The sequence below is a fragment of the Aspergillus terreus genome, genomic scaffold (assembly GCF_000149615.1).
Source record: "Aspergillus terreus NIH2624 scaffold_6 genomic scaffold, whole genome shotgun sequence".
Lineage (NCBI taxonomy): Eukaryota > Fungi > Ascomycota > Eurotiomycetes > Eurotiales > Aspergillaceae > Aspergillus > Aspergillus terreus.
In genome coordinates, this window is record NT_165929.1 from 956,306 (window position 1) to 973,349 (window position 17,044).

At 54.6% G+C, this 17,044-nt stretch overlaps 5 protein-coding genes across 5 annotated transcripts; 3 read left to right on the top strand and 2 right to left on the bottom strand.

Moving 5' to 3' along the window:
• Nucleotides 1–523: 523 nt before the first annotated feature.
• Nucleotides 524–3,369, top strand: ATEG_04590 (Aim21 family protein; the record flags this gene model as incomplete). The annotated part of the gene is made up of 2 exons (XM_001213768.1): nt 524–1,469; nt 1,532–3,369. The coding sequence occupies 2 exons, from the start codon at nt 524–526 to the stop codon at nt 3,367–3,369; spliced, it is 2,784 nt and encodes a 927-aa protein (XP_001213768.1).
• A 779-nt stretch (nt 3,370–4,148) lies between these two features.
• Nucleotides 4,149–5,204, bottom strand: ATEG_04591 (transcription factor SUA7; the record flags this gene model as incomplete). Its single annotated transcript, XM_001213769.1, has 1 exon — nt 4,149–5,204. One exon carries the CDS (start codon nt 5,202–5,204, stop codon nt 4,149–4,151), a length of 1,056 nt encoding a protein of 351 aa, XP_001213769.1.
• Nucleotides 5,205–6,249: 1,045 nt separating this feature from the next.
• On the top strand, nt 6,250–6,852 carry ATEG_04592 (ATP synthase subunit H; the record flags this gene model as incomplete). Its single annotated transcript, XM_001213770.1, has 3 exons — nt 6,250–6,276; nt 6,357–6,438; nt 6,587–6,852. The coding sequence occupies 3 exons, from the start codon at nt 6,250–6,252 to the stop codon at nt 6,850–6,852; spliced, it is 375 nt and encodes a 124-aa protein (XP_001213770.1).
• Nucleotides 6,853–9,788: 2,936 nt separating this feature from the next.
• ATEG_04593 (uncharacterized protein) lies at nt 9,789–13,234 on the top strand (the record flags this gene model as incomplete). Its single annotated transcript, XM_001213771.1, has 3 exons — nt 9,789–10,627; nt 10,682–12,247; nt 12,304–13,234. 3 exons carry the CDS (start codon nt 9,789–9,791, stop codon nt 13,232–13,234), a joined length of 3,336 nt encoding a protein of 1,111 aa, XP_001213771.1.
• Nucleotides 13,235–14,229: 995 nt separating this feature from the next.
• ATEG_04594 (M28 family metallopeptidase) lies at nt 14,230–16,944 on the bottom strand (the record flags this gene model as incomplete). Its single annotated transcript, XM_001213772.1, has 3 exons — nt 14,230–14,415; nt 14,472–15,881; nt 15,928–16,944. The coding sequence occupies 3 exons, from the start codon at nt 16,942–16,944 to the stop codon at nt 14,230–14,232; spliced, it is 2,613 nt and encodes an 870-aa protein (XP_001213772.1).
• Nucleotides 16,945–17,044: the final 100 nt, after the last annotated feature.

Sequence of the window (17,044 nt, forward strand, 5' to 3'; positions counted from 1 at the left end):
TTCCCATTCCCCTCCATTCTCCATCCTTGTCAAATCCCCTTCCAATTGCTCCCCTCCAATTCCCCTCAGGCATACTTGTCCACCGTTGGAAGCCACTCTCCTGTGCAATTATCACCGCCGGTAAGCAAATCATCCTCTCCCTCCTTATCACCGCTGCAAATTTCTCCAATGTCAATCCTCCCCCTCATTGGTCTTGGTGTCAAAACGCCGTCTTCAGCATGGGACGAGGCGGTGAGCGCAGGAATGCTACTATCGCCTCGAATCCGTATCTTATCTTCCCCTGACTCAACTGGACACGGCTTCCTACCACCGGAGAAGGCCCAGTGAGGAGTGTTGTTCAGTTGGATTCGGCGACGCCTGGTCTTGTCCGCTGCACTGCACTACACCAGCTCCATTGACGCCTAATTGCCCCCCCCCCCTAACGCCACTTGTTCACCGTTCCACGTCGTGGGCCCCATCAGTCAACACTAACACTTCCTGCAGAAAAGTATAAAGCCTGAATCGATTCATAGACCCTTCCACCATGACGACGCAAACAGCCCCCGTGGTCCCTCCTCGACCGTCAAGGTCCCCTCACCAACAAGGCCTCACCCCAGACATGCCGCGGATCCCGCCTCGTCCCTCTCGTCGCGCAGAACGCTCCGTCTCTCCGCTGCGCGATAGCTATGCTCCTTCTCCCCTCAACGGACCTCCCAACGGCTCGATCCTGCACCATCACTCCCCCGCGGAGGTGCCACAGCGCCCTCCCAGTGTGACAATACCTTCTCTAGGCGAAGAAGGGATCGAGTACGAAGATCTGGATGTCAACAACCTGTCTGATGGCCATCACCCCACCCCCGCCGAGATGCGCAACGTGGGCAGCGATCTGAAGCTTCATGCGCCAAGACCGTCCTTGCCTACCTCCAGCGCCAAGGCCAAGGTGCAGGCAGTGACCCGGACCGACTCTCGTTCTGCGGCGGCGGCAGGCCTCGGTCGAGCTGCTTCTCCGGCCGCCGATGACTCCTCGGAACGCCCCTCTCGCTCGTTACACTCCAGGGCTAGTGGTTCGCGCGCCGACTCGTCGATTGGCTCGACGGATCGTCGCCATTCTTTCACCGCAGAGGAGCATGGAATCCCCGAAATTGGCCAGCGAGTGCCCATGTACCCCAACGCGGGTGATGTACAGGCTCCGTCCCCCAGCCCATATCAAGTAGAACATGGAAGTCAACGATCCGGTCGTAGTCACCATCGCTCCCGCAGTGGTCGCGAATCTTCCTTGCCTCCGGGAAGTTACGGTCTTCACGGACATGGCGTGGCTCCGAATGACCGCTTCGAGAAGGCCTGGTATGAAAAGCATCCCGAAGAATATGCCAAGGAGGAAAAAGGCCAGTATGGCCCTGGGGTTGGCACCCCCCGCCCCGATTGGGCTCTGAGCAGTGACGATCTGAACAAGATCGTTCGGGGTTCTGCCGTGACTGGTTCTGGACTCGGTGAGTTGTTTAACCGTTTCTCCTGTTCGTAGATGAAAGGATTTGACTAATTCTATTGTTAGGCACTTCTCCTGCTGTTGACGGAACTCCAGAGGAAGAGGTGGGCTACATTGCTTCGGACGAGTACACTCAACGCCTTGCATCTCCCGCACCGGATTCCCGACGTAACTCGCGCCCAGTCATGGAATCTCCTCTGCGCAATGAAAAGACATCTGCTGCGGAACCTCAGCCCACATCGACCGAAGCGAAGGAAGAACCTGCTGTGATCCACGTTGATGAGCCCTACCACCACCTTCATCATCCGGATGGATTTGCTCAGACCCCAGACCCCAGCGAGCTTGTCCATGCTCCCGGGGAACGTGAGGAAGATGAAGATGAGCCTATCTTGGCGGCTGATGAAGTGCGCCCAGAGTCTGCCCATCAACATCCTGCTATCTCTCCTACTTTTGGCAGACAAGGCAGCTTCGACTATGAGCGCAGCCGTACTCCCAGCGTGAATCACAGCCGTTCCAACAGCCGAACCGCGAGCCACCACGGTAGTATGCCCACGCTGGCACGATACGATTCCCGCGAAGAGCGTGACGCACATACCCCGCTGGAGGATGTTGAGGAGTATGAACCTCTGTTCCCCGAGGATGGTACACAAGGAAAGAAGCCTCTGCCGGCCTCAGAGCGTTTCAAGCAACGCCCAGACCTGCTCAAGCACCGCTTCCCCAGTGAGGATATCTGGGAGGATTCGCCGAACAGCTTACAACTTCATGCCACCGTGTCCACCCCCGATGAGAGGAAGCATGAGGCTTTCGAGACGCCGGAACAAGAATCCTTCCGTCGTAGCCATGTGCCCCATCTCGATCCCCATAAAGTTGCGTCTCAGATTCTGGAGTCGGAAGACCAGGAGGAGAAGGTGAAGGTGAAGGAACCTTCGCGGTTTGAGCTTGCCAAACAACGCTTCCCCAGTCGTGATATCTGGGAGGACGCGCCGGAAAGCCATACGCTGGTCACTACGATAGAACCGTCCGACGACGTTGACAACAAGAGCCCCATTGTGCCGACAAAGCCTATCATCCCATCTCGTCCTCAGAAGCGCGCGCAACAGGGTCCTCCTGTCGACGCTTCAGCCAAGCCCGCATCACCTACTGAAAAGCGTCAACCCCCGACGATTCCGGATCGCCCCAAGCCACAGATCCCCGCCCGACCCAGCAAGCCAGCTGGTCTGAACGGAGAAGAGAGCCAAGATGCCACTGTCAAACCGAAGCCAGCAGTGCCCGCCCGTCCTGGCGGGAGCAAGATCGCCGCTCTGAAGGCCGGGTTCTTGTCCGACCTGAATTCTCGTCTACAGCTTGGTCCACAGGTGCCACAAAAGCCGCAGAAGAAGGAGGAAGAGCCCCCGGCAGAGAAGGCACCGTTAAGTGATGCTCGCAAGGGACGGGCTCGTGGACCCGCACGGAGAAGACCAGCCGTTGAGACCGCCACCTCGAAACTCCCAGCCATCCCGGAAATCCAGATCACGGAGTCGTGGAATGTCTGGCAAGTGTGCGAAGATGGTAACCTCGTCGTCGGCAACGGGCAGAAGTCGGAGCAAACTGTGCCCAAGCCTGCTCCGGAACACCCTACCATGGCGCCCCCCTTGTCTAAGAACATGGCCGGTGAACCGACAGACCCGCTGTCGTCGCCTGAGCAGGAAAAGGAGTCGCCAGTCATGACGGACAACAAGCTGCCTCCGGCAGACCAAGTCCTTGTGCCTGCTGTTCCGCAAACCGAAGCCGAGGTTCCGCCGTGTGCGAGACGCGATTCGAAGCCAACCCACTCTTCTTCGGAATCCGAAGTAGATGATGCCGCTGAAGCCATGGCGGCCTCTGCGGATGGCAAGCGGACATCGGAAGGTGATATCGGTGAATGAAGCGCTGGCTGGATGTGTATTTAGTTTGTTTTCCTTGTTATAAGTGATCTGTATTTGCCCATTTCCTTCTCCGTCATGCTGGCTCTGTCCATCTGGAGCCAATTTCATGGAGAAGCCTGAGGGGTTGGTCCATCCGTTGGACTGACCCATGGTGTTGTATCTAAGGTACTGTTGCTAGGTCGCTTTTGTACATTCATTTGGCATGTGCATGTCGATGCGCTGCATGGACTACTTGTTAGGACTAGAGCTTTCAATTCGGGGTATCTGAATGAGTAGCAACATACTACGCAACATACTTCTACACTTAGTATGGTTCTGCAGGAAGGCATACCACATTGTATTGAAGATGCTAGCGCAATGGTACGTAGTACCTAAACTACCTAGGTCGCAGCAAAAGCGGAGAACAAAACAGAATGTGGCAAGGAAAGAGTATGGAATGAGTTGCAATGGGCTTGGCTGGGGTTTCAATCAATCTTTTATGAGGGCAGTGATGCATTACGTCTGATTGCTTCATCCTTAGAACACTGAAAGGGCAGGAAGAGTGGTGGAATGAAAAAAGGGAAATATTTCCTTTTGTTTTTCTGCTTGTTTTTGGGATTTCTGCGTCTTATTTGTTTTTTTCTCGTTTCATGGGTATCATGATTTTGATAAATGGCTGCATCTAAATAACGCGTGCAAAAGCACAAATCCGGTGAGGTAAGGCCTCGAGCGGGCCGTCACCGATTCCTAATGATAGACAGTCGCACTGTGCTCAATCTTAACTTGGAGCGCACTGAAGTTCAGATGGAGGGCAGATTCTTCAAATTGCCCTTGCCATCCTTGATCCATTCGGGGTCGACCAAGCGCTCCCGCTTTGCGTAAAGCTGTTTGTATGCACCACGGATGGTGCTGTCGCTGACGTGGGCCACCGTGGAAATTTCCTTGGCGGGTTTGCCGTGGCCCATGAGGTAGGACGCCATGTAGATACAGGCGGCAACGATAGATAGCGGAGACCGACCGGCGAGATCGCCCTTGGTCGTGACGTGATCCGCCAGCGCCGACGATACACTCGTAACCTGATAAGGGAGGTCGAGCAGGTTGCAGAACCGGTTGCAGAGATCGCTGGGCCGGGTCGTCGTCGTTGCGGTGTAAGTGTCGTTGGGATCGGGGACGCCGCCGCTCGAGAGAACGGCGTTTTGCCTCTCCTTGTTCTGGGCCTGGAAGAACTTCTCCAGAGCCTTGTAGATACGTCCGATTTCCTTCCGGCTGACCTTGGTCACGGCGAAGATCTCCTGGAAGGTACGAGGAACATTTCGCTGCCGACAGGCGATGAAGATGCATCCGGCGATGATCACATCTTGCGACTTGCCCTTGAACGCCTTGGCGTCGTCCACCGTCTTGAACAAATATTTGGCTGTATCGGCCACGTTCTTCTGAATGCCCCATCCATCGCACAACGCACCGATTTCCTTGTAGGCCGCAAGCAGCGCCTTGTTCGCCTTCTCGCTCGACTGCTTGTTCTGGGCGCGGTACAAGTCACGGACTCGACCGGAGCCGCCACTGGCAATCTGGGTTTCCAGTTGGTCGCCGTTGAGGAGAGGGTTTACCGCATCTCCAACACGAGACGGGTCGTCGTTGTTCTGGTCATCGTTGGAGAAAGTACGCCATTCGGAGTGCATGTCAATTTCTCGATCCGCCAGCACTAATCCACATGAGCCACACACAGTCTCATGGGAGCCAGGGAACTCGAGGTTCGGCGGAACTTCCTTGCATTCTGGACAGATGACATGGGCGGACAGATTCTTTTTCCACTGAGTCGGATCCTGTTGTCTCCCAGGAGCGGCTATAGCGCCCATTTTCTTCACAGACGTACTAGAGCGGATCCGTTCGCGTTGTCGGCGAGCTATCTTTCCTGGCGTGATGGGAAGATTGTGTTTGCGAGCACAGAAGCGGACAAAGAGTGGCGAATACAGGTTGTCGGCGGTATGTAACTCGTTAGACGGGATTCCGAGGACGAGTGTGTCCTCGATGTGATGGATAAAGGCAGCAGCGGCGCAAATCACTGAGAGTAGAATGCAAGCTACGTCTCTGCGTCACTGCCTTTCATAATCATGTTAGCATGAATGCGCCCAAGTGAAACGAAGACGAGTTCATGTTGGAGGTAAGAGATTTGGGTGAGCTAGGAGTCTTCTAGTGCTTTCTGGTGCTTTCTCGATGATGGGCATGATTCCACCGAACAGGAACCCGCTGGCCATCAACGTCTCTTCACAAGCTCACGGGGGAAAAGATTGAGCGAGTATGACGCTTTACCTTTTCCAGGGAGATATCACACTCCTGTGTCGTGTTCAGAGAACAGTCCCCGGAGTAAAGCACGTCACAGGAAGAACCGAGCCAGAGGAAGTCCTGAAAACTTCGACTGCCCAAGACTCTCGAAGCCTAGCTTGTCCGACCGCGATAAACCAGTCAAGGTCTCCGTGAGAGAAAGCGAACGAGCGCGGCGAGTCTCACGAAAAGGAGGGGTCGTTGAACCTGACAGAAAGCTGCTGCGAATGCAAAGATCGATGGATCGAAGAGACGAGCAACGGTGAGTGTCAAGTTCTGCGACAAGAAGGCGTGATGAGGCGAACGAGGGAGGAGGGAGAGGGGGGGTTGAAAGGAAGAGAGATGAAAGAGAGAAAGAGAGAGAAGGGAGGCGAAGTTCAAGGAGTTGGGCGGGAGGGAGAGAAAGCGAGAATCGGGAAGAGCCGCATCTGGGCTGAGTCAGCGGGCGTGCCAAGCCGAAGCGTGCCGAACGTCCAACTTCGAACTTCACGGACGAGAAGACGCCCATCAACCGCTTCCCTCTTTTCCCCTCCGCTCTCAACTCCACGTTCCCCCTCTGCGACCATCCCCACCGCCGCGATGATGTCCCAGTCTCTCAGAGCGTCGGTAAGTCTCTCTTTCCCCTTTGGATTACCTTTCTTCATGTCCCCTCGATGGGGTGACTGACCGTCCCGCCCCTTTCATAGCGCTCCCTCTTCGTCCGCGCCTCTCGGCAACAGGTTTCGACGGCCGCTCGCCGCACTTTCCTGACCTCCGCCGTCCGTCAGGGTATGTCAACTCCCCCTATCCACCTTGGTCGATCTTTGCGAACGGAATATTCCGAGAGGAGGATAAAATGAAACGGCCTCGGCGGATGACGGTCGCGATCGGATCACCGCCTGGTTAGCGCAAAAAGTCTGACTATATCATTCTACAGCCGACCCCGTTCAGGAGCTCTACCTCCGCGAACTCCGCGCCTACAAGCCCTCCCCCGTCAAGCCCGGTGATGCCGATGCTCACGTCCAGAAGTTCGCCATCCCCGCCGCCCCCAAGTCTCCCGAGGAGGCCAACCTCGCCAATGAGCTGAAGTCCTACGAGACCCAGGAGGTGGAAGTCGAGGGCCAGGCTGCCAGCGGCGAGGCCGCCCCCGTTGAGGAGAGCTGGTTCGTCGAGGAAGAGGAGGAGGCTCCTGCTGCCCACTAGGTTTATTCCCTTTGACCATAGGGGCTGCAAAGAGACTCGCTATTACCCCATAGAGAGACGGTCTCCTGGTTGTTGAGTCCCGAAAGGAACTTTGTAAATTAAACCTACCTGGAGCTATGAAATTTCTTCTTTTCTTTTCTTTTGTCGATGGTTCCTGAGCTGTTCCTTCTGTATCGGAATGACTATGGTAGTTGGAAGCGACCATGTCGGAAGAACGGGATTGATATATCCCCGCCGACCTCCACCGAGTGATAAAGGAAACAAGAGATGATAGAATTCTGCATTAACGAATGTCCCCATCACCTCTGAGTACGGAAGTCTTTGGAGCACATGGGCGGTGTCTGTTCCCCTCCCGCCATAGGACTCGCGGTTCCGGTGTAGGTAGGTACATCCAGGTGCCGTTTGATACATCTACTTCTTGTGTCTCAGAGACGAGTTCCTGTACCCCATTCAGGAAACTGATTCGTCTTCGGTGGGCGAGCAGGTTGATCACCATTAGTCTGTCGGTGGGACGCCAGGGGGTCATCGGTAGTGGTTTGCCCGACCAGTCGGTATGACAGCTCCGGATGCTTGTGCTGTGCTAGACCGCGACCAGAGGGCTTCTTTTGGACTTCTCCTCGATCTTTGGATCTGCATTGGGAGGTTCTACGCCCTTCGTTGGGCTTCTCTAATTTCCGGGGCTGCGATCGACATGGATAGCAAGTCGATGGGAGGCGCCTCGATCAACTCTCTTTCGGCACATGGGTCGATCCGTCTCGTTTGGCGATGATATGACACGATGACGAAGGGTGCGCAATAAGGTCCAGGCTTGGTGCATGCTGCAAGGGCGATCACTCGAGTGGGAGGTCTGTCCTGGGCTTTCCTGCTGGAGATATGGATGTACAGCCATGCATGGGCTACGGAGACTGGGCGAGTTGGCGGGTGTCTCACGAGATGGCGATGGACGTCTAAATAGGCCGTGGGCATACCAATGGCGATTGAAATGATGGGCTTGGAGCATCCGGGATCCATTCATCATGGAGACCGAGAGGAATGCGGACAGACGGTCGTCAGTCGTCAGTCGTTCACAACTGTCATGTACTACATTCCGGGGAGCTAGCACCCAGGGAGTCGGTTGTCGGTTGTCATCATCGCTTTCATTGTTGACCATCAAAAAGCAATTGTTTTTGCCACCGAGTGGAGGATGGGTAGTTAGTTCCAATTCGGACGCCTTGTTCGATCTGTTCCCTTTGTTTGCTTGGTCATTGCTGAATTGATATGCAGCCGATGGAAGGATGCATGATTATGCTCGTACAGATGACGTATCAGAAGGCGGGAGGTTCGGCCGGCGTGGGAGACGATCAACGCGCTTTGCACCAAGATGAGGACACCGGAATGTTTGGGGTGTCTCCTCCCTGGGGATGGGGGTTGAAAGAGGGGGTGAGGAGGGATGGCTGCGTGGACGAGTAACCCACCATTCGCTTGAAAAGACCACCGAAAGGAGGTGAGCTGATGGCGATGGTCGTAAACGCAACGCTGGACGCAGGAGGCTGTTGCCCGAACCGCCTCATGATTCCTACGACATAATCATAACAATATCTAGGTAATAATAATAATATGCAGGCGGGGTCCGGTGCAATTTTAGGACCAGGATTCGGAGCAAGTGGGACAGATGAATCGGTATAGTTAGAAGTGATATGCTCTGTAGATAGTACATAGTTTATGGATGAAGCCTTGCATGATGGATGTCTTGGGTTTGTGGAAGAACGGAGTGAATAATTAGTATAAACATAATAGTAATGATAATAATAATAATATAAAGAAAACAATCATATACTCCGTAATATAATATAATATCATCAAGATCAAACCGCAGCGTAATACGAGATGACCGCAACCGTGGATCGGGATGGGCGAGTTCCGAGCAGACCGGATAAGATAGAAAAAATAATAGTGAAAAAAAAAAAAATAGGAAGAGTAAAAATAAACGAGAAACCATCAAAAGGATCGATGGAAGGAACTTTAATTCTCTGCCAATCATGAGTGCCACCACCGAATAGAAAATAATAATAACAATAATAACTAGATAATCATAATAATCATAATCATCAGAATTATCCAAAGAATAAAATCAAAAATCGTCCCAAGGTTGAATCGAGGGTTCCTGACTGAGCTCCTCCACTTACTACGTACCTTAGTTACTTCCACTTACTCTTCTTCCTCTCGTCTCTTCTCTCCCGTTGATCTTCGACCCTGCGCCAGCCTCAATCGTGGCTTCTCCGCTCTTCCCCAATTTTTCTACTCGTCGATCAACCGCCGACCTTCTCTTCTTCTTCTCTTCTTCTCCCCTTCATCATCGCCAGCTCTGTTGATCTGGCTCGGGGAGATCCTGTCAATCCTCTCTCCTCTCTCCTCTGACTTCTAACCTCTGACCTCTGACGTGGTTCGCTTGGTCCCTGAATCCTTCCATCGGCCTCTCCGCCTGTTGAGGTGGTGAACCTTGCAGCCTTGCAGCTCCCCGGCCGAATTACCTACATCTACCTGCACAGCCTACCGACCGACCGACCGACTCATACATACCTACTACCACCTACCTACTACTAATAATCCATAATCATATCACCGGCCGCAGGCCCATACCTACCTCCCTAATCCTAATCCCTATTCCTCCACGCGTCGGCTCCAACTTCCATCCTTCATCCCTTCGCTTCCTCCTGTCAATCCGCCCTCGCTCCGGTCTTCAATGCACCCAGTCACAGCTCCTCCCTCGCACATGGTCTGATCGTCCACCTGTTTGCTTCCTCGCCATCTTTGCTTTCCCGTACGTGGACGAGCTGGCCTCTCCACCGTCGAACCTCTCGGTCCGTGGGGAGATGTACACATCGCCAGGGTTCTTCCTTGTCGTGGACCTCTAGTCCCTCTCCCCTCCATCCACCCGCCTTTCTTCGTCCTCGACCATGTCTCCTCCCTTTCCTCAGATCGTCACCAGCAACCATGAAGACGAAGATGCCTTCCTTTCGCGTTCCGCCAGCTACAATCACCTGCCCGACCTCGTCAATGCCGACTCTCCCACTCTCCGAAGGACCTTCTCCGACCTGACCAACCCCCACCGCTCCGAGTCCCCTTCCAAGGAGGATGTCGCCGCGGGGAAGGACATCCTGCGACGCACATCCCTTCGTTCGAAGGAGAAACCAACCATTGCCGTCTCCCGCTTCACCGTGTCCTCAGAAGATCTCACCGATGCCTCTGACCAAGAGATCGCCGACCCGGCCCCCAAGATTCCAGAAACAAGACCTCCGGAGCCCGCCGCCCGGCCATCCAAGTCTCGCACCATGTCCGGCCGCTTGGTCAGTCTCGCTCGCAAGCCCTGGTTATCATCGTCTCCGTATCGGTCACCTGCGGACAAGGATTCCAGGACGCGACGAGACCCATCGCCGCCGCGGTCCCAAAGGAATTCGGCGCAGCTCGAATCGGTGTCTGGTTCCGAGCCAGACGCCGGGAGCCCCTCTCGCAAACGAACCATCCTGCACAAGCGCCCTCGGCGGCCGATGGTGGCCGTGGTCACCCAGAGCCGCGCAGAGAGCCCCAGTAGTCCGAGTAGTTCCTCGCCTCAGTCCTTAGGGGGCAAGGGCTCGTTGGAGAAGCTCAGTTCGTCTCTCAATGTGTCGACCCCCGTCCTCCCTCCGATGCCCAAGGGAGCCGGGAGTACTGGAAGTTACTCGGCCAGCATTGACTTGCCGCGGAAGAAAGATGAGCTCTGGGGCGTGTTCCGGAACCTCGAGGCCGACTTTCAGAAGTGAGTATCCCGTAGCAAGTGGAGAGTAACGCGGAGCTAACCGGGCAATACTAGGTTTCAGACCAAGTCCAGCGCCTTGAAGGCCAATGTCATTCGTGCTTCCCTCTTACCGTTCCTCAACCGTCACCATTCTCATCCCTCATACAAATCTCTGAGGCCTGAGGATCTAGATCGCCGGGTCAACATCCTGAACAAATGGTGGATTGGATTGCTCGAAATGCTCAACGGTAAGCACAATCAGTCCATCTCCGGAACAGATAGGCCAGTATACCTGGAGGCCGTCGTGGGGATCATGACCCGACCAGAATGGAAGATTCCATTCCCATCGCCGCTGACCGGCGGGAACTCTCCACGGCCTCTAAAGCCCGCATCTTCCATCTCAGAGGGATCGGATTCCTCGGGGTCCGACTTCCTGATCGAATCCATTCATCATAACATCCGGAATATCTTCACGCAGAACCTCCTCTCCCAAATGGCCTTCGTAGTAGAGCGAATGTCCATGAGGCACGCTCCTGCCAGCTTGGTGGCCTTCTGCGGAAAGGCGTGCGCGTATGCATTCTTCTTTTGTCCTGGTGTGGCAGATATATTGGTGCGGCTGTGGAACACCCCTCCGAACATCTTTCGCCGCGTGTTTGCTCAGCCGCAGGTAGGGAGGAGTAGTGATATGCGGGCCTTCACTCAGGACCTCGCATTAAACTTCCCACCGGCACTACGCTCGCTCGCCTTTCATGGCCATGCCGCATTGGTGCGATATCTTCGTCAGAAGCCCGATGTCCCGCTGAATACCGCTCAGATCCCGTGGCAAAGCCCTTGGGTCTCGCGGTGGTGTGGGCGCGACACCGATCTTTTCTTTGTTTTCGTGAAATACGTCCACATTCTCTATGCGGACGCCCTGCCTCTCGACATTGACAAGGAGAAACGGGTCCTGGCGCCCGGTTTGCTACCCATTCACTCTCAGATCCTCGTCGTTCTGGAGGATGTTTTGTACAAACAATCGGCCCCGCAAATCCCAGAAAGCTCCCACACAGCCGCTGCGATCACTTTCGATGACTTCATTGAAGGCGCCGACGCCGCAGTCTCGGCTCTTCCGCTGGGTGCGGCAAACAGTCACCGGTCAATGGCGGAGAATCGCTTGATCATCCTCCTTCGGGATTTCCTCTCCGAGTCGTCCGTCGAACCTACACACGCGCGACTACTGTATGCAGAGTCCTTCTCGTCCATTATGAAGACAGCAGCCCAAAGGACATCGTTATTTGATCACAATGCGTGCTTTTTGCTGTGCGACTTTGTGGAAGAAGTGATCCCCATCGTTACGCGCTTTTCTCAGTTGGTTGATATCGACTTTTTTGACTGGAAGTTCTGGCTGGAAGTTTGCGGGCAGATGATGCAGAGTCACAACTCGCTGACCGAGGTCCGGGTGTTCTCGTTTCTCTACGGAGTGTGGAACACATGGACGCTTTCTGAGGAGCGGAAGGCGGATATCTGTCTCCGGTTTCTTTTGGAGGAGAACCTGTTCTATCATTACTTCAGTCACTGGAGTCCTATGGTTCGCGCCTATTTCCAGCGCCTCCTTTGTTGGCGAGTGGGTAGATTCAATGGAGACCCGTCACCACTGGATTCGTAAGGAGCCCGTCCGAGTGAGTTGCTTTTAAGACTGACCATGCTAACTTTGCCAGGTTAATCTACGAAACTATCTGGAACAGGCTCCAACGCACTTGGCGCTATTACCTCGCCTTCCAGGCAAAAGCGGAAGAAGAAATGTCGATGCCCCTATCTTCTGCTCCTTGTTCGCCGGCTCCTGGACGTCGGATCATCATTATCCGATGTGATAACCACCTCCCGCCATCCAATCTGTTCGTCTCGTTCGACCGAGTTGTGCCCCCAGCTCCGCCAGACCAAACCGGACTCCCCGGCCTCGCGAAAGATTCGTCCGGGGATAGTCAATTGTTCCCAAAGAAGCGATGGAATCTCCTCAAGGCTGTTTTTGGTGCCTCCTCCAGTTCCAAATCCAGTGGTGATGTCTCCCCAACCAGCAGCTCGGATGAGTCCGAGGCATCTGTGTCTGATGCCATGGCGGCTGCCGACAAGTGCTTAGATCCGCACTGGCGGCCTCGCAATGCGTCTGGCGAGCTTGTCCCTCCGAAGATGGTTCATCAACCCTACTCCTTCCGATTCTCGCTGGAGTGGATAGATCGGCCCCAGTGGCCGAGCAAGAACAAGCGTCTATTCACACCGTGCCTCCCCGTCGCGGCCCAGTTACACCTCCAGCTCCGTAAGTCCATGAACCGGCCTGAGGGTTCGGACACAACTTCAACATCGTCGACATTGGATATCGAAGACGAAAGCAAGAGCGAAGCAACTCTTGACGAGCAGATGGCCCTCGACCCTGCGGTTGGCGAACCAGAGAAGCTGAACAACAAACCCGATCCGAAGCTCGCCCTGAATGACACCCTTGCGGGCAGCAAGTATGCGGGCCGGGCGCTGGCAGAATGGGCTCAGATCGTCTCGGAGTGTGACAGCTTCTTTGCCCGACGACGCGACGAGGGGGTGCCGTGTGACCGGATGGTGGAGACCCCAACGCTGGGCGTGGAGAGTTTCCGGAAATAGGCCAGCCCCGTCAATCCAGTTCGACAGCATCTACGCACCTCAATGTCTACGTGCAACCTTCCTATATCGAAACCGAGATCAGCTTGACTTCAGCATTCTGCATAGCGGGAACCGTGTCACCTACCTACCTGCCTACGACTATAACAACCCCCGGAGGATCCAATTGCGCACACTCCCCCCGTGCGCTCTAATCCGAATACCAAGGGTAATGCATATTTTTTAATCGCCTTTCTTCCTCCATTGGCCTTGACGTGCTGTATATATAGAACATGGGGTTGATACATAATCAGGAGTATAAAAAGGATTTTGTTTGTTCAGGATAATTGCATTGTAAATGGTCCTTATCTCCCGGGTGGGTTTGTCTACTTTGGGTTTCGTAGCTAAGGAAGATAGCTGAGTCATTGATTTGACGGATGGACCTGGTGGGGAAGACAGTACTCAAGGGGACGAATACTCTGAAGTAAAATATGTACCTTCGTTGAGAAACGGAAGTCCTATACTATATATGTAAACCAATCGACTCCAGTTCCACCTGCAATCAAGACATCAACTGACTCTGTCACCGTCAATCTCGAACGGAATACCAGAGGACAGCTGAGCCAGGGCAAACACCCTAGTATATAAGGTAAATAGACCGCTGAACGCCATGAGAAACCGAGGAGAAGGTGAAAAAGACACACTTGCAGGCATCCATGAAATGAAATGGTGAGAACCAGTGTTTTGAAACCAGATAAGACAGGGTAGAAAGAGATCGCTGGGATGAATGGGTTGTGTCCCATAGGTATGGATATGGATATGGATAGAATCGCGGCATGCATGCAATGACAAGAGATGCAGTGAGAGGTTCTATGACATGATGGCGAGAGTTCTTTACAGCGGGCAGGAGACCGGCGATTGCTGTGCCGGACTCAAGGATGACAGAAGGACTTCAAGGTGAAGGAAAAAGACAGAAAGGCAACGTCTATCGTTTAAAGGGTCAAAGTGGAATAGTGATTTTAGTCGTGGAATAACTTATCGCTCGCTGTGGTGATGACTTCGGAGACACGGTCAACCCATTCTTGAGTTTGCGTCCAATTGCCGGCATCGATGCTGTCGCGAATAGCCGGGAACAAGGTCGCATCGTAGCCAGACCACAGCTCGGGGCCGAAAATGACGTGCTTAAATTGCGTGCGGTTAGGGACCTAGATTACACGTGGTTAGCAAGCAGCCTGCACATCCTGCAAGGAAAGAAACTCACCCCTCCGTCGACCCGGTCGTCCAGGAGATTGGTCTCGAATCTAGCCATGGCTGCATTGTGGCTTGTTCGCTGCATCGCCATCACGTTGTTCTCAAACCCGCCGGAACCCCATACAGCGTCATGCCACAGCTGGGCGAATTGCTGGAACTTTGCGGCGTCACTCTGGAACTTACTGGCCGCGTCGTACAAGGGCTTGAACGTGACAGAAACGTCTCGGTCGGTCTTCGCGTTGGAGGGCTTGGACGCAATCGGGACATTTTTGGACTTGGCGTACTTCTCCAGGTCGGAAACATAGAAGGCGAGGTGCTTGGCGTAAATCTCCAGGTCAAAGGGCAAGATCGGGTTGTCCGCGAATTGGACGAGGAGTAAACCCCAGAACTGGCCCAGAATCTTATGATACTGGAATCCGGGGTCGCCAAATTTGGCCATCCAGTCGTAGTTTTCGTAGCAGCTGTGGTAAGGGAATGGTTCACCGACAAAACCAAAATCAATGCTGGAGGTTCCGGCGATGTCCTGGAACGCCACATAGTCGCTCCCCGCGCCCAGAGGCGCGAGTTTCTGTTTCTTCTTCTCCCAGATCTCTTTGAGCGTCTCGTTGGTGATGGGATCTGCGATACGTCCGAGCAGTTGCGTAACCACGCGTTCAAACACGGGGGATCCGGAAACATCGAATTCCCTGCCTGCAACGCCGACATCAACATTGAGATATGCGTATGCATTCTTCTTAAGAGCCTCCAACTCCTTTTCCACATGCTCGGTCGATCCAACAAGGTTGTACTCCTCCGCATCCCAGCTGACAAACTCGATGGTGCGGAGCGGACGCCACCCGAAGGTAAGGAGTTCGCCAAAAACACGGGCAACTTCAAGGAACACCGCGGTGCCACTCCCTGGATCGGCGCCTCCAAGACACCAGGAATCGCGGTGATTGCCCACGATGATCTTCTTGTCTGGTTCCTCCATGCCAATGATCCTCCCGATCACATTATAGATGGGTTGCCTCTCGACTTCGTCTTGCATATTCATCAGGTTCACCACAGGAGAATTTTCATCACCTGTCCACCACTGGTCCACGTGTGGCACACCGCCGACCCATTTGGCCGGCACCTTGGAGCCGTGGCCCTGGAGGACCTGCAAGAGCCTCTGAGCGTCGCGCCAGGCGATCGGAAGGCTCGGAATGCTGTTCAGGCCCTGGCTCTCCTCCGGCTTGAGGCGCTTCTTTTCCTCCGGGGTGGAAGCGAATCCGGGCGTAAGCACGTCTCCGACGACCCAGGACATGAGGCTCACAGCACCGCGCTGAACACCATCTGCGGGCATGAAAACGTCCCTCCGGATAGGCAGGGCCGCGAACGAATCCATCCTCGGAAGGGTCGGAGTAGATGATACAACCGACAGCACCAGCAAGTTCCGCAGCTTTGACCTTCAGCGCCCGATCGGATTCGGTTCCGTAATAGCGCACCAGTGCGATGGATCCATTGAGGGAGACGCCTTTGTCAGCAAGATGCTGGAAATCTTCGCGAGAACCGTAGTTTGCGTAGACGAGGTGGCCCGTCACATTTCCGGATTTCGAATGGCCGTGGAACACGGGGGTCTGCTCGTCCTTTTCCTCCAGGGCGGCCTCCCAGGCCAAATCGGGTGGGTCGACGATCGCGACCCTCCTGCCGCCGGGCGTGGGGTAATTCAAGTATACTTGGAACTCTTCCATTTCGATCTGGTCGAAAGCAGCGTTCCGGAATTCTTGTTCCACCCATTCTGCCAGTGCGTAGCTTCCTTCCGTGCCTGCCATGTGCGGGAACTTGGTGGCCATGCGGAGATTCTCAGCAATGTTCGTTTCGTTGATGTGGCCCTGGATGAAGTTCTCGACGGAGGCGGCACTGTAGGACTGGCCCATGATAAATCGGCTATTCATGCTGAAGATATCGGAGATGAAAAATACATATACAATGGCGACGACTAATAAGAGACCGAACAGACGCAACATGATGATGCAGCCGCGGTGCTGCATATCGGATCGGGCGGCGCCCAGGTTGATTGTAAAACGGAAATTGGGTATCAGGCGACGAAAGGGCGAACCGAGGGACGAGAGCGTTCGGGTGAGGTTATTGAAGGGCTTGGAGAAACGGGAACGTAGGCGGGAGCGTTGGGATGGTTGTTGTCCGGCCGCATCCTCCACGTCCATCTGCGCGAGTTCCCGCTGCAACTCCTCGAGCGAACCCCGTTCGGAGCCAGGGGCGGAGGAGTCGAGGTCATCGAGGCTGTTTCGAGCGGACTCGACGGTGGGGGGTTGATATCCTCGGCGATCCGGGCGGGAAGCAGTGGTCGCGCTGGCGTCGTGAAGGAGACCTTGTCGTTCGGCATCGTCGCTGACTTCTTCGGAACCGAGGCGCGAGCGGGATGACCCTGGACGAGCGGCGACAGCTTCTTCGTAGGTAGGGATTGGAAGGGATTCATATTCGAATTTATTATCGTTGCCCATGGTGGACGAGATGGGGCTCCGGGGAGCCGTGAGCGTTGAAGAGGGTCACAGATGGCGGAGTCCGCTGGATCATGATCTGGAAGGGAAAGGAGTGGCTGTG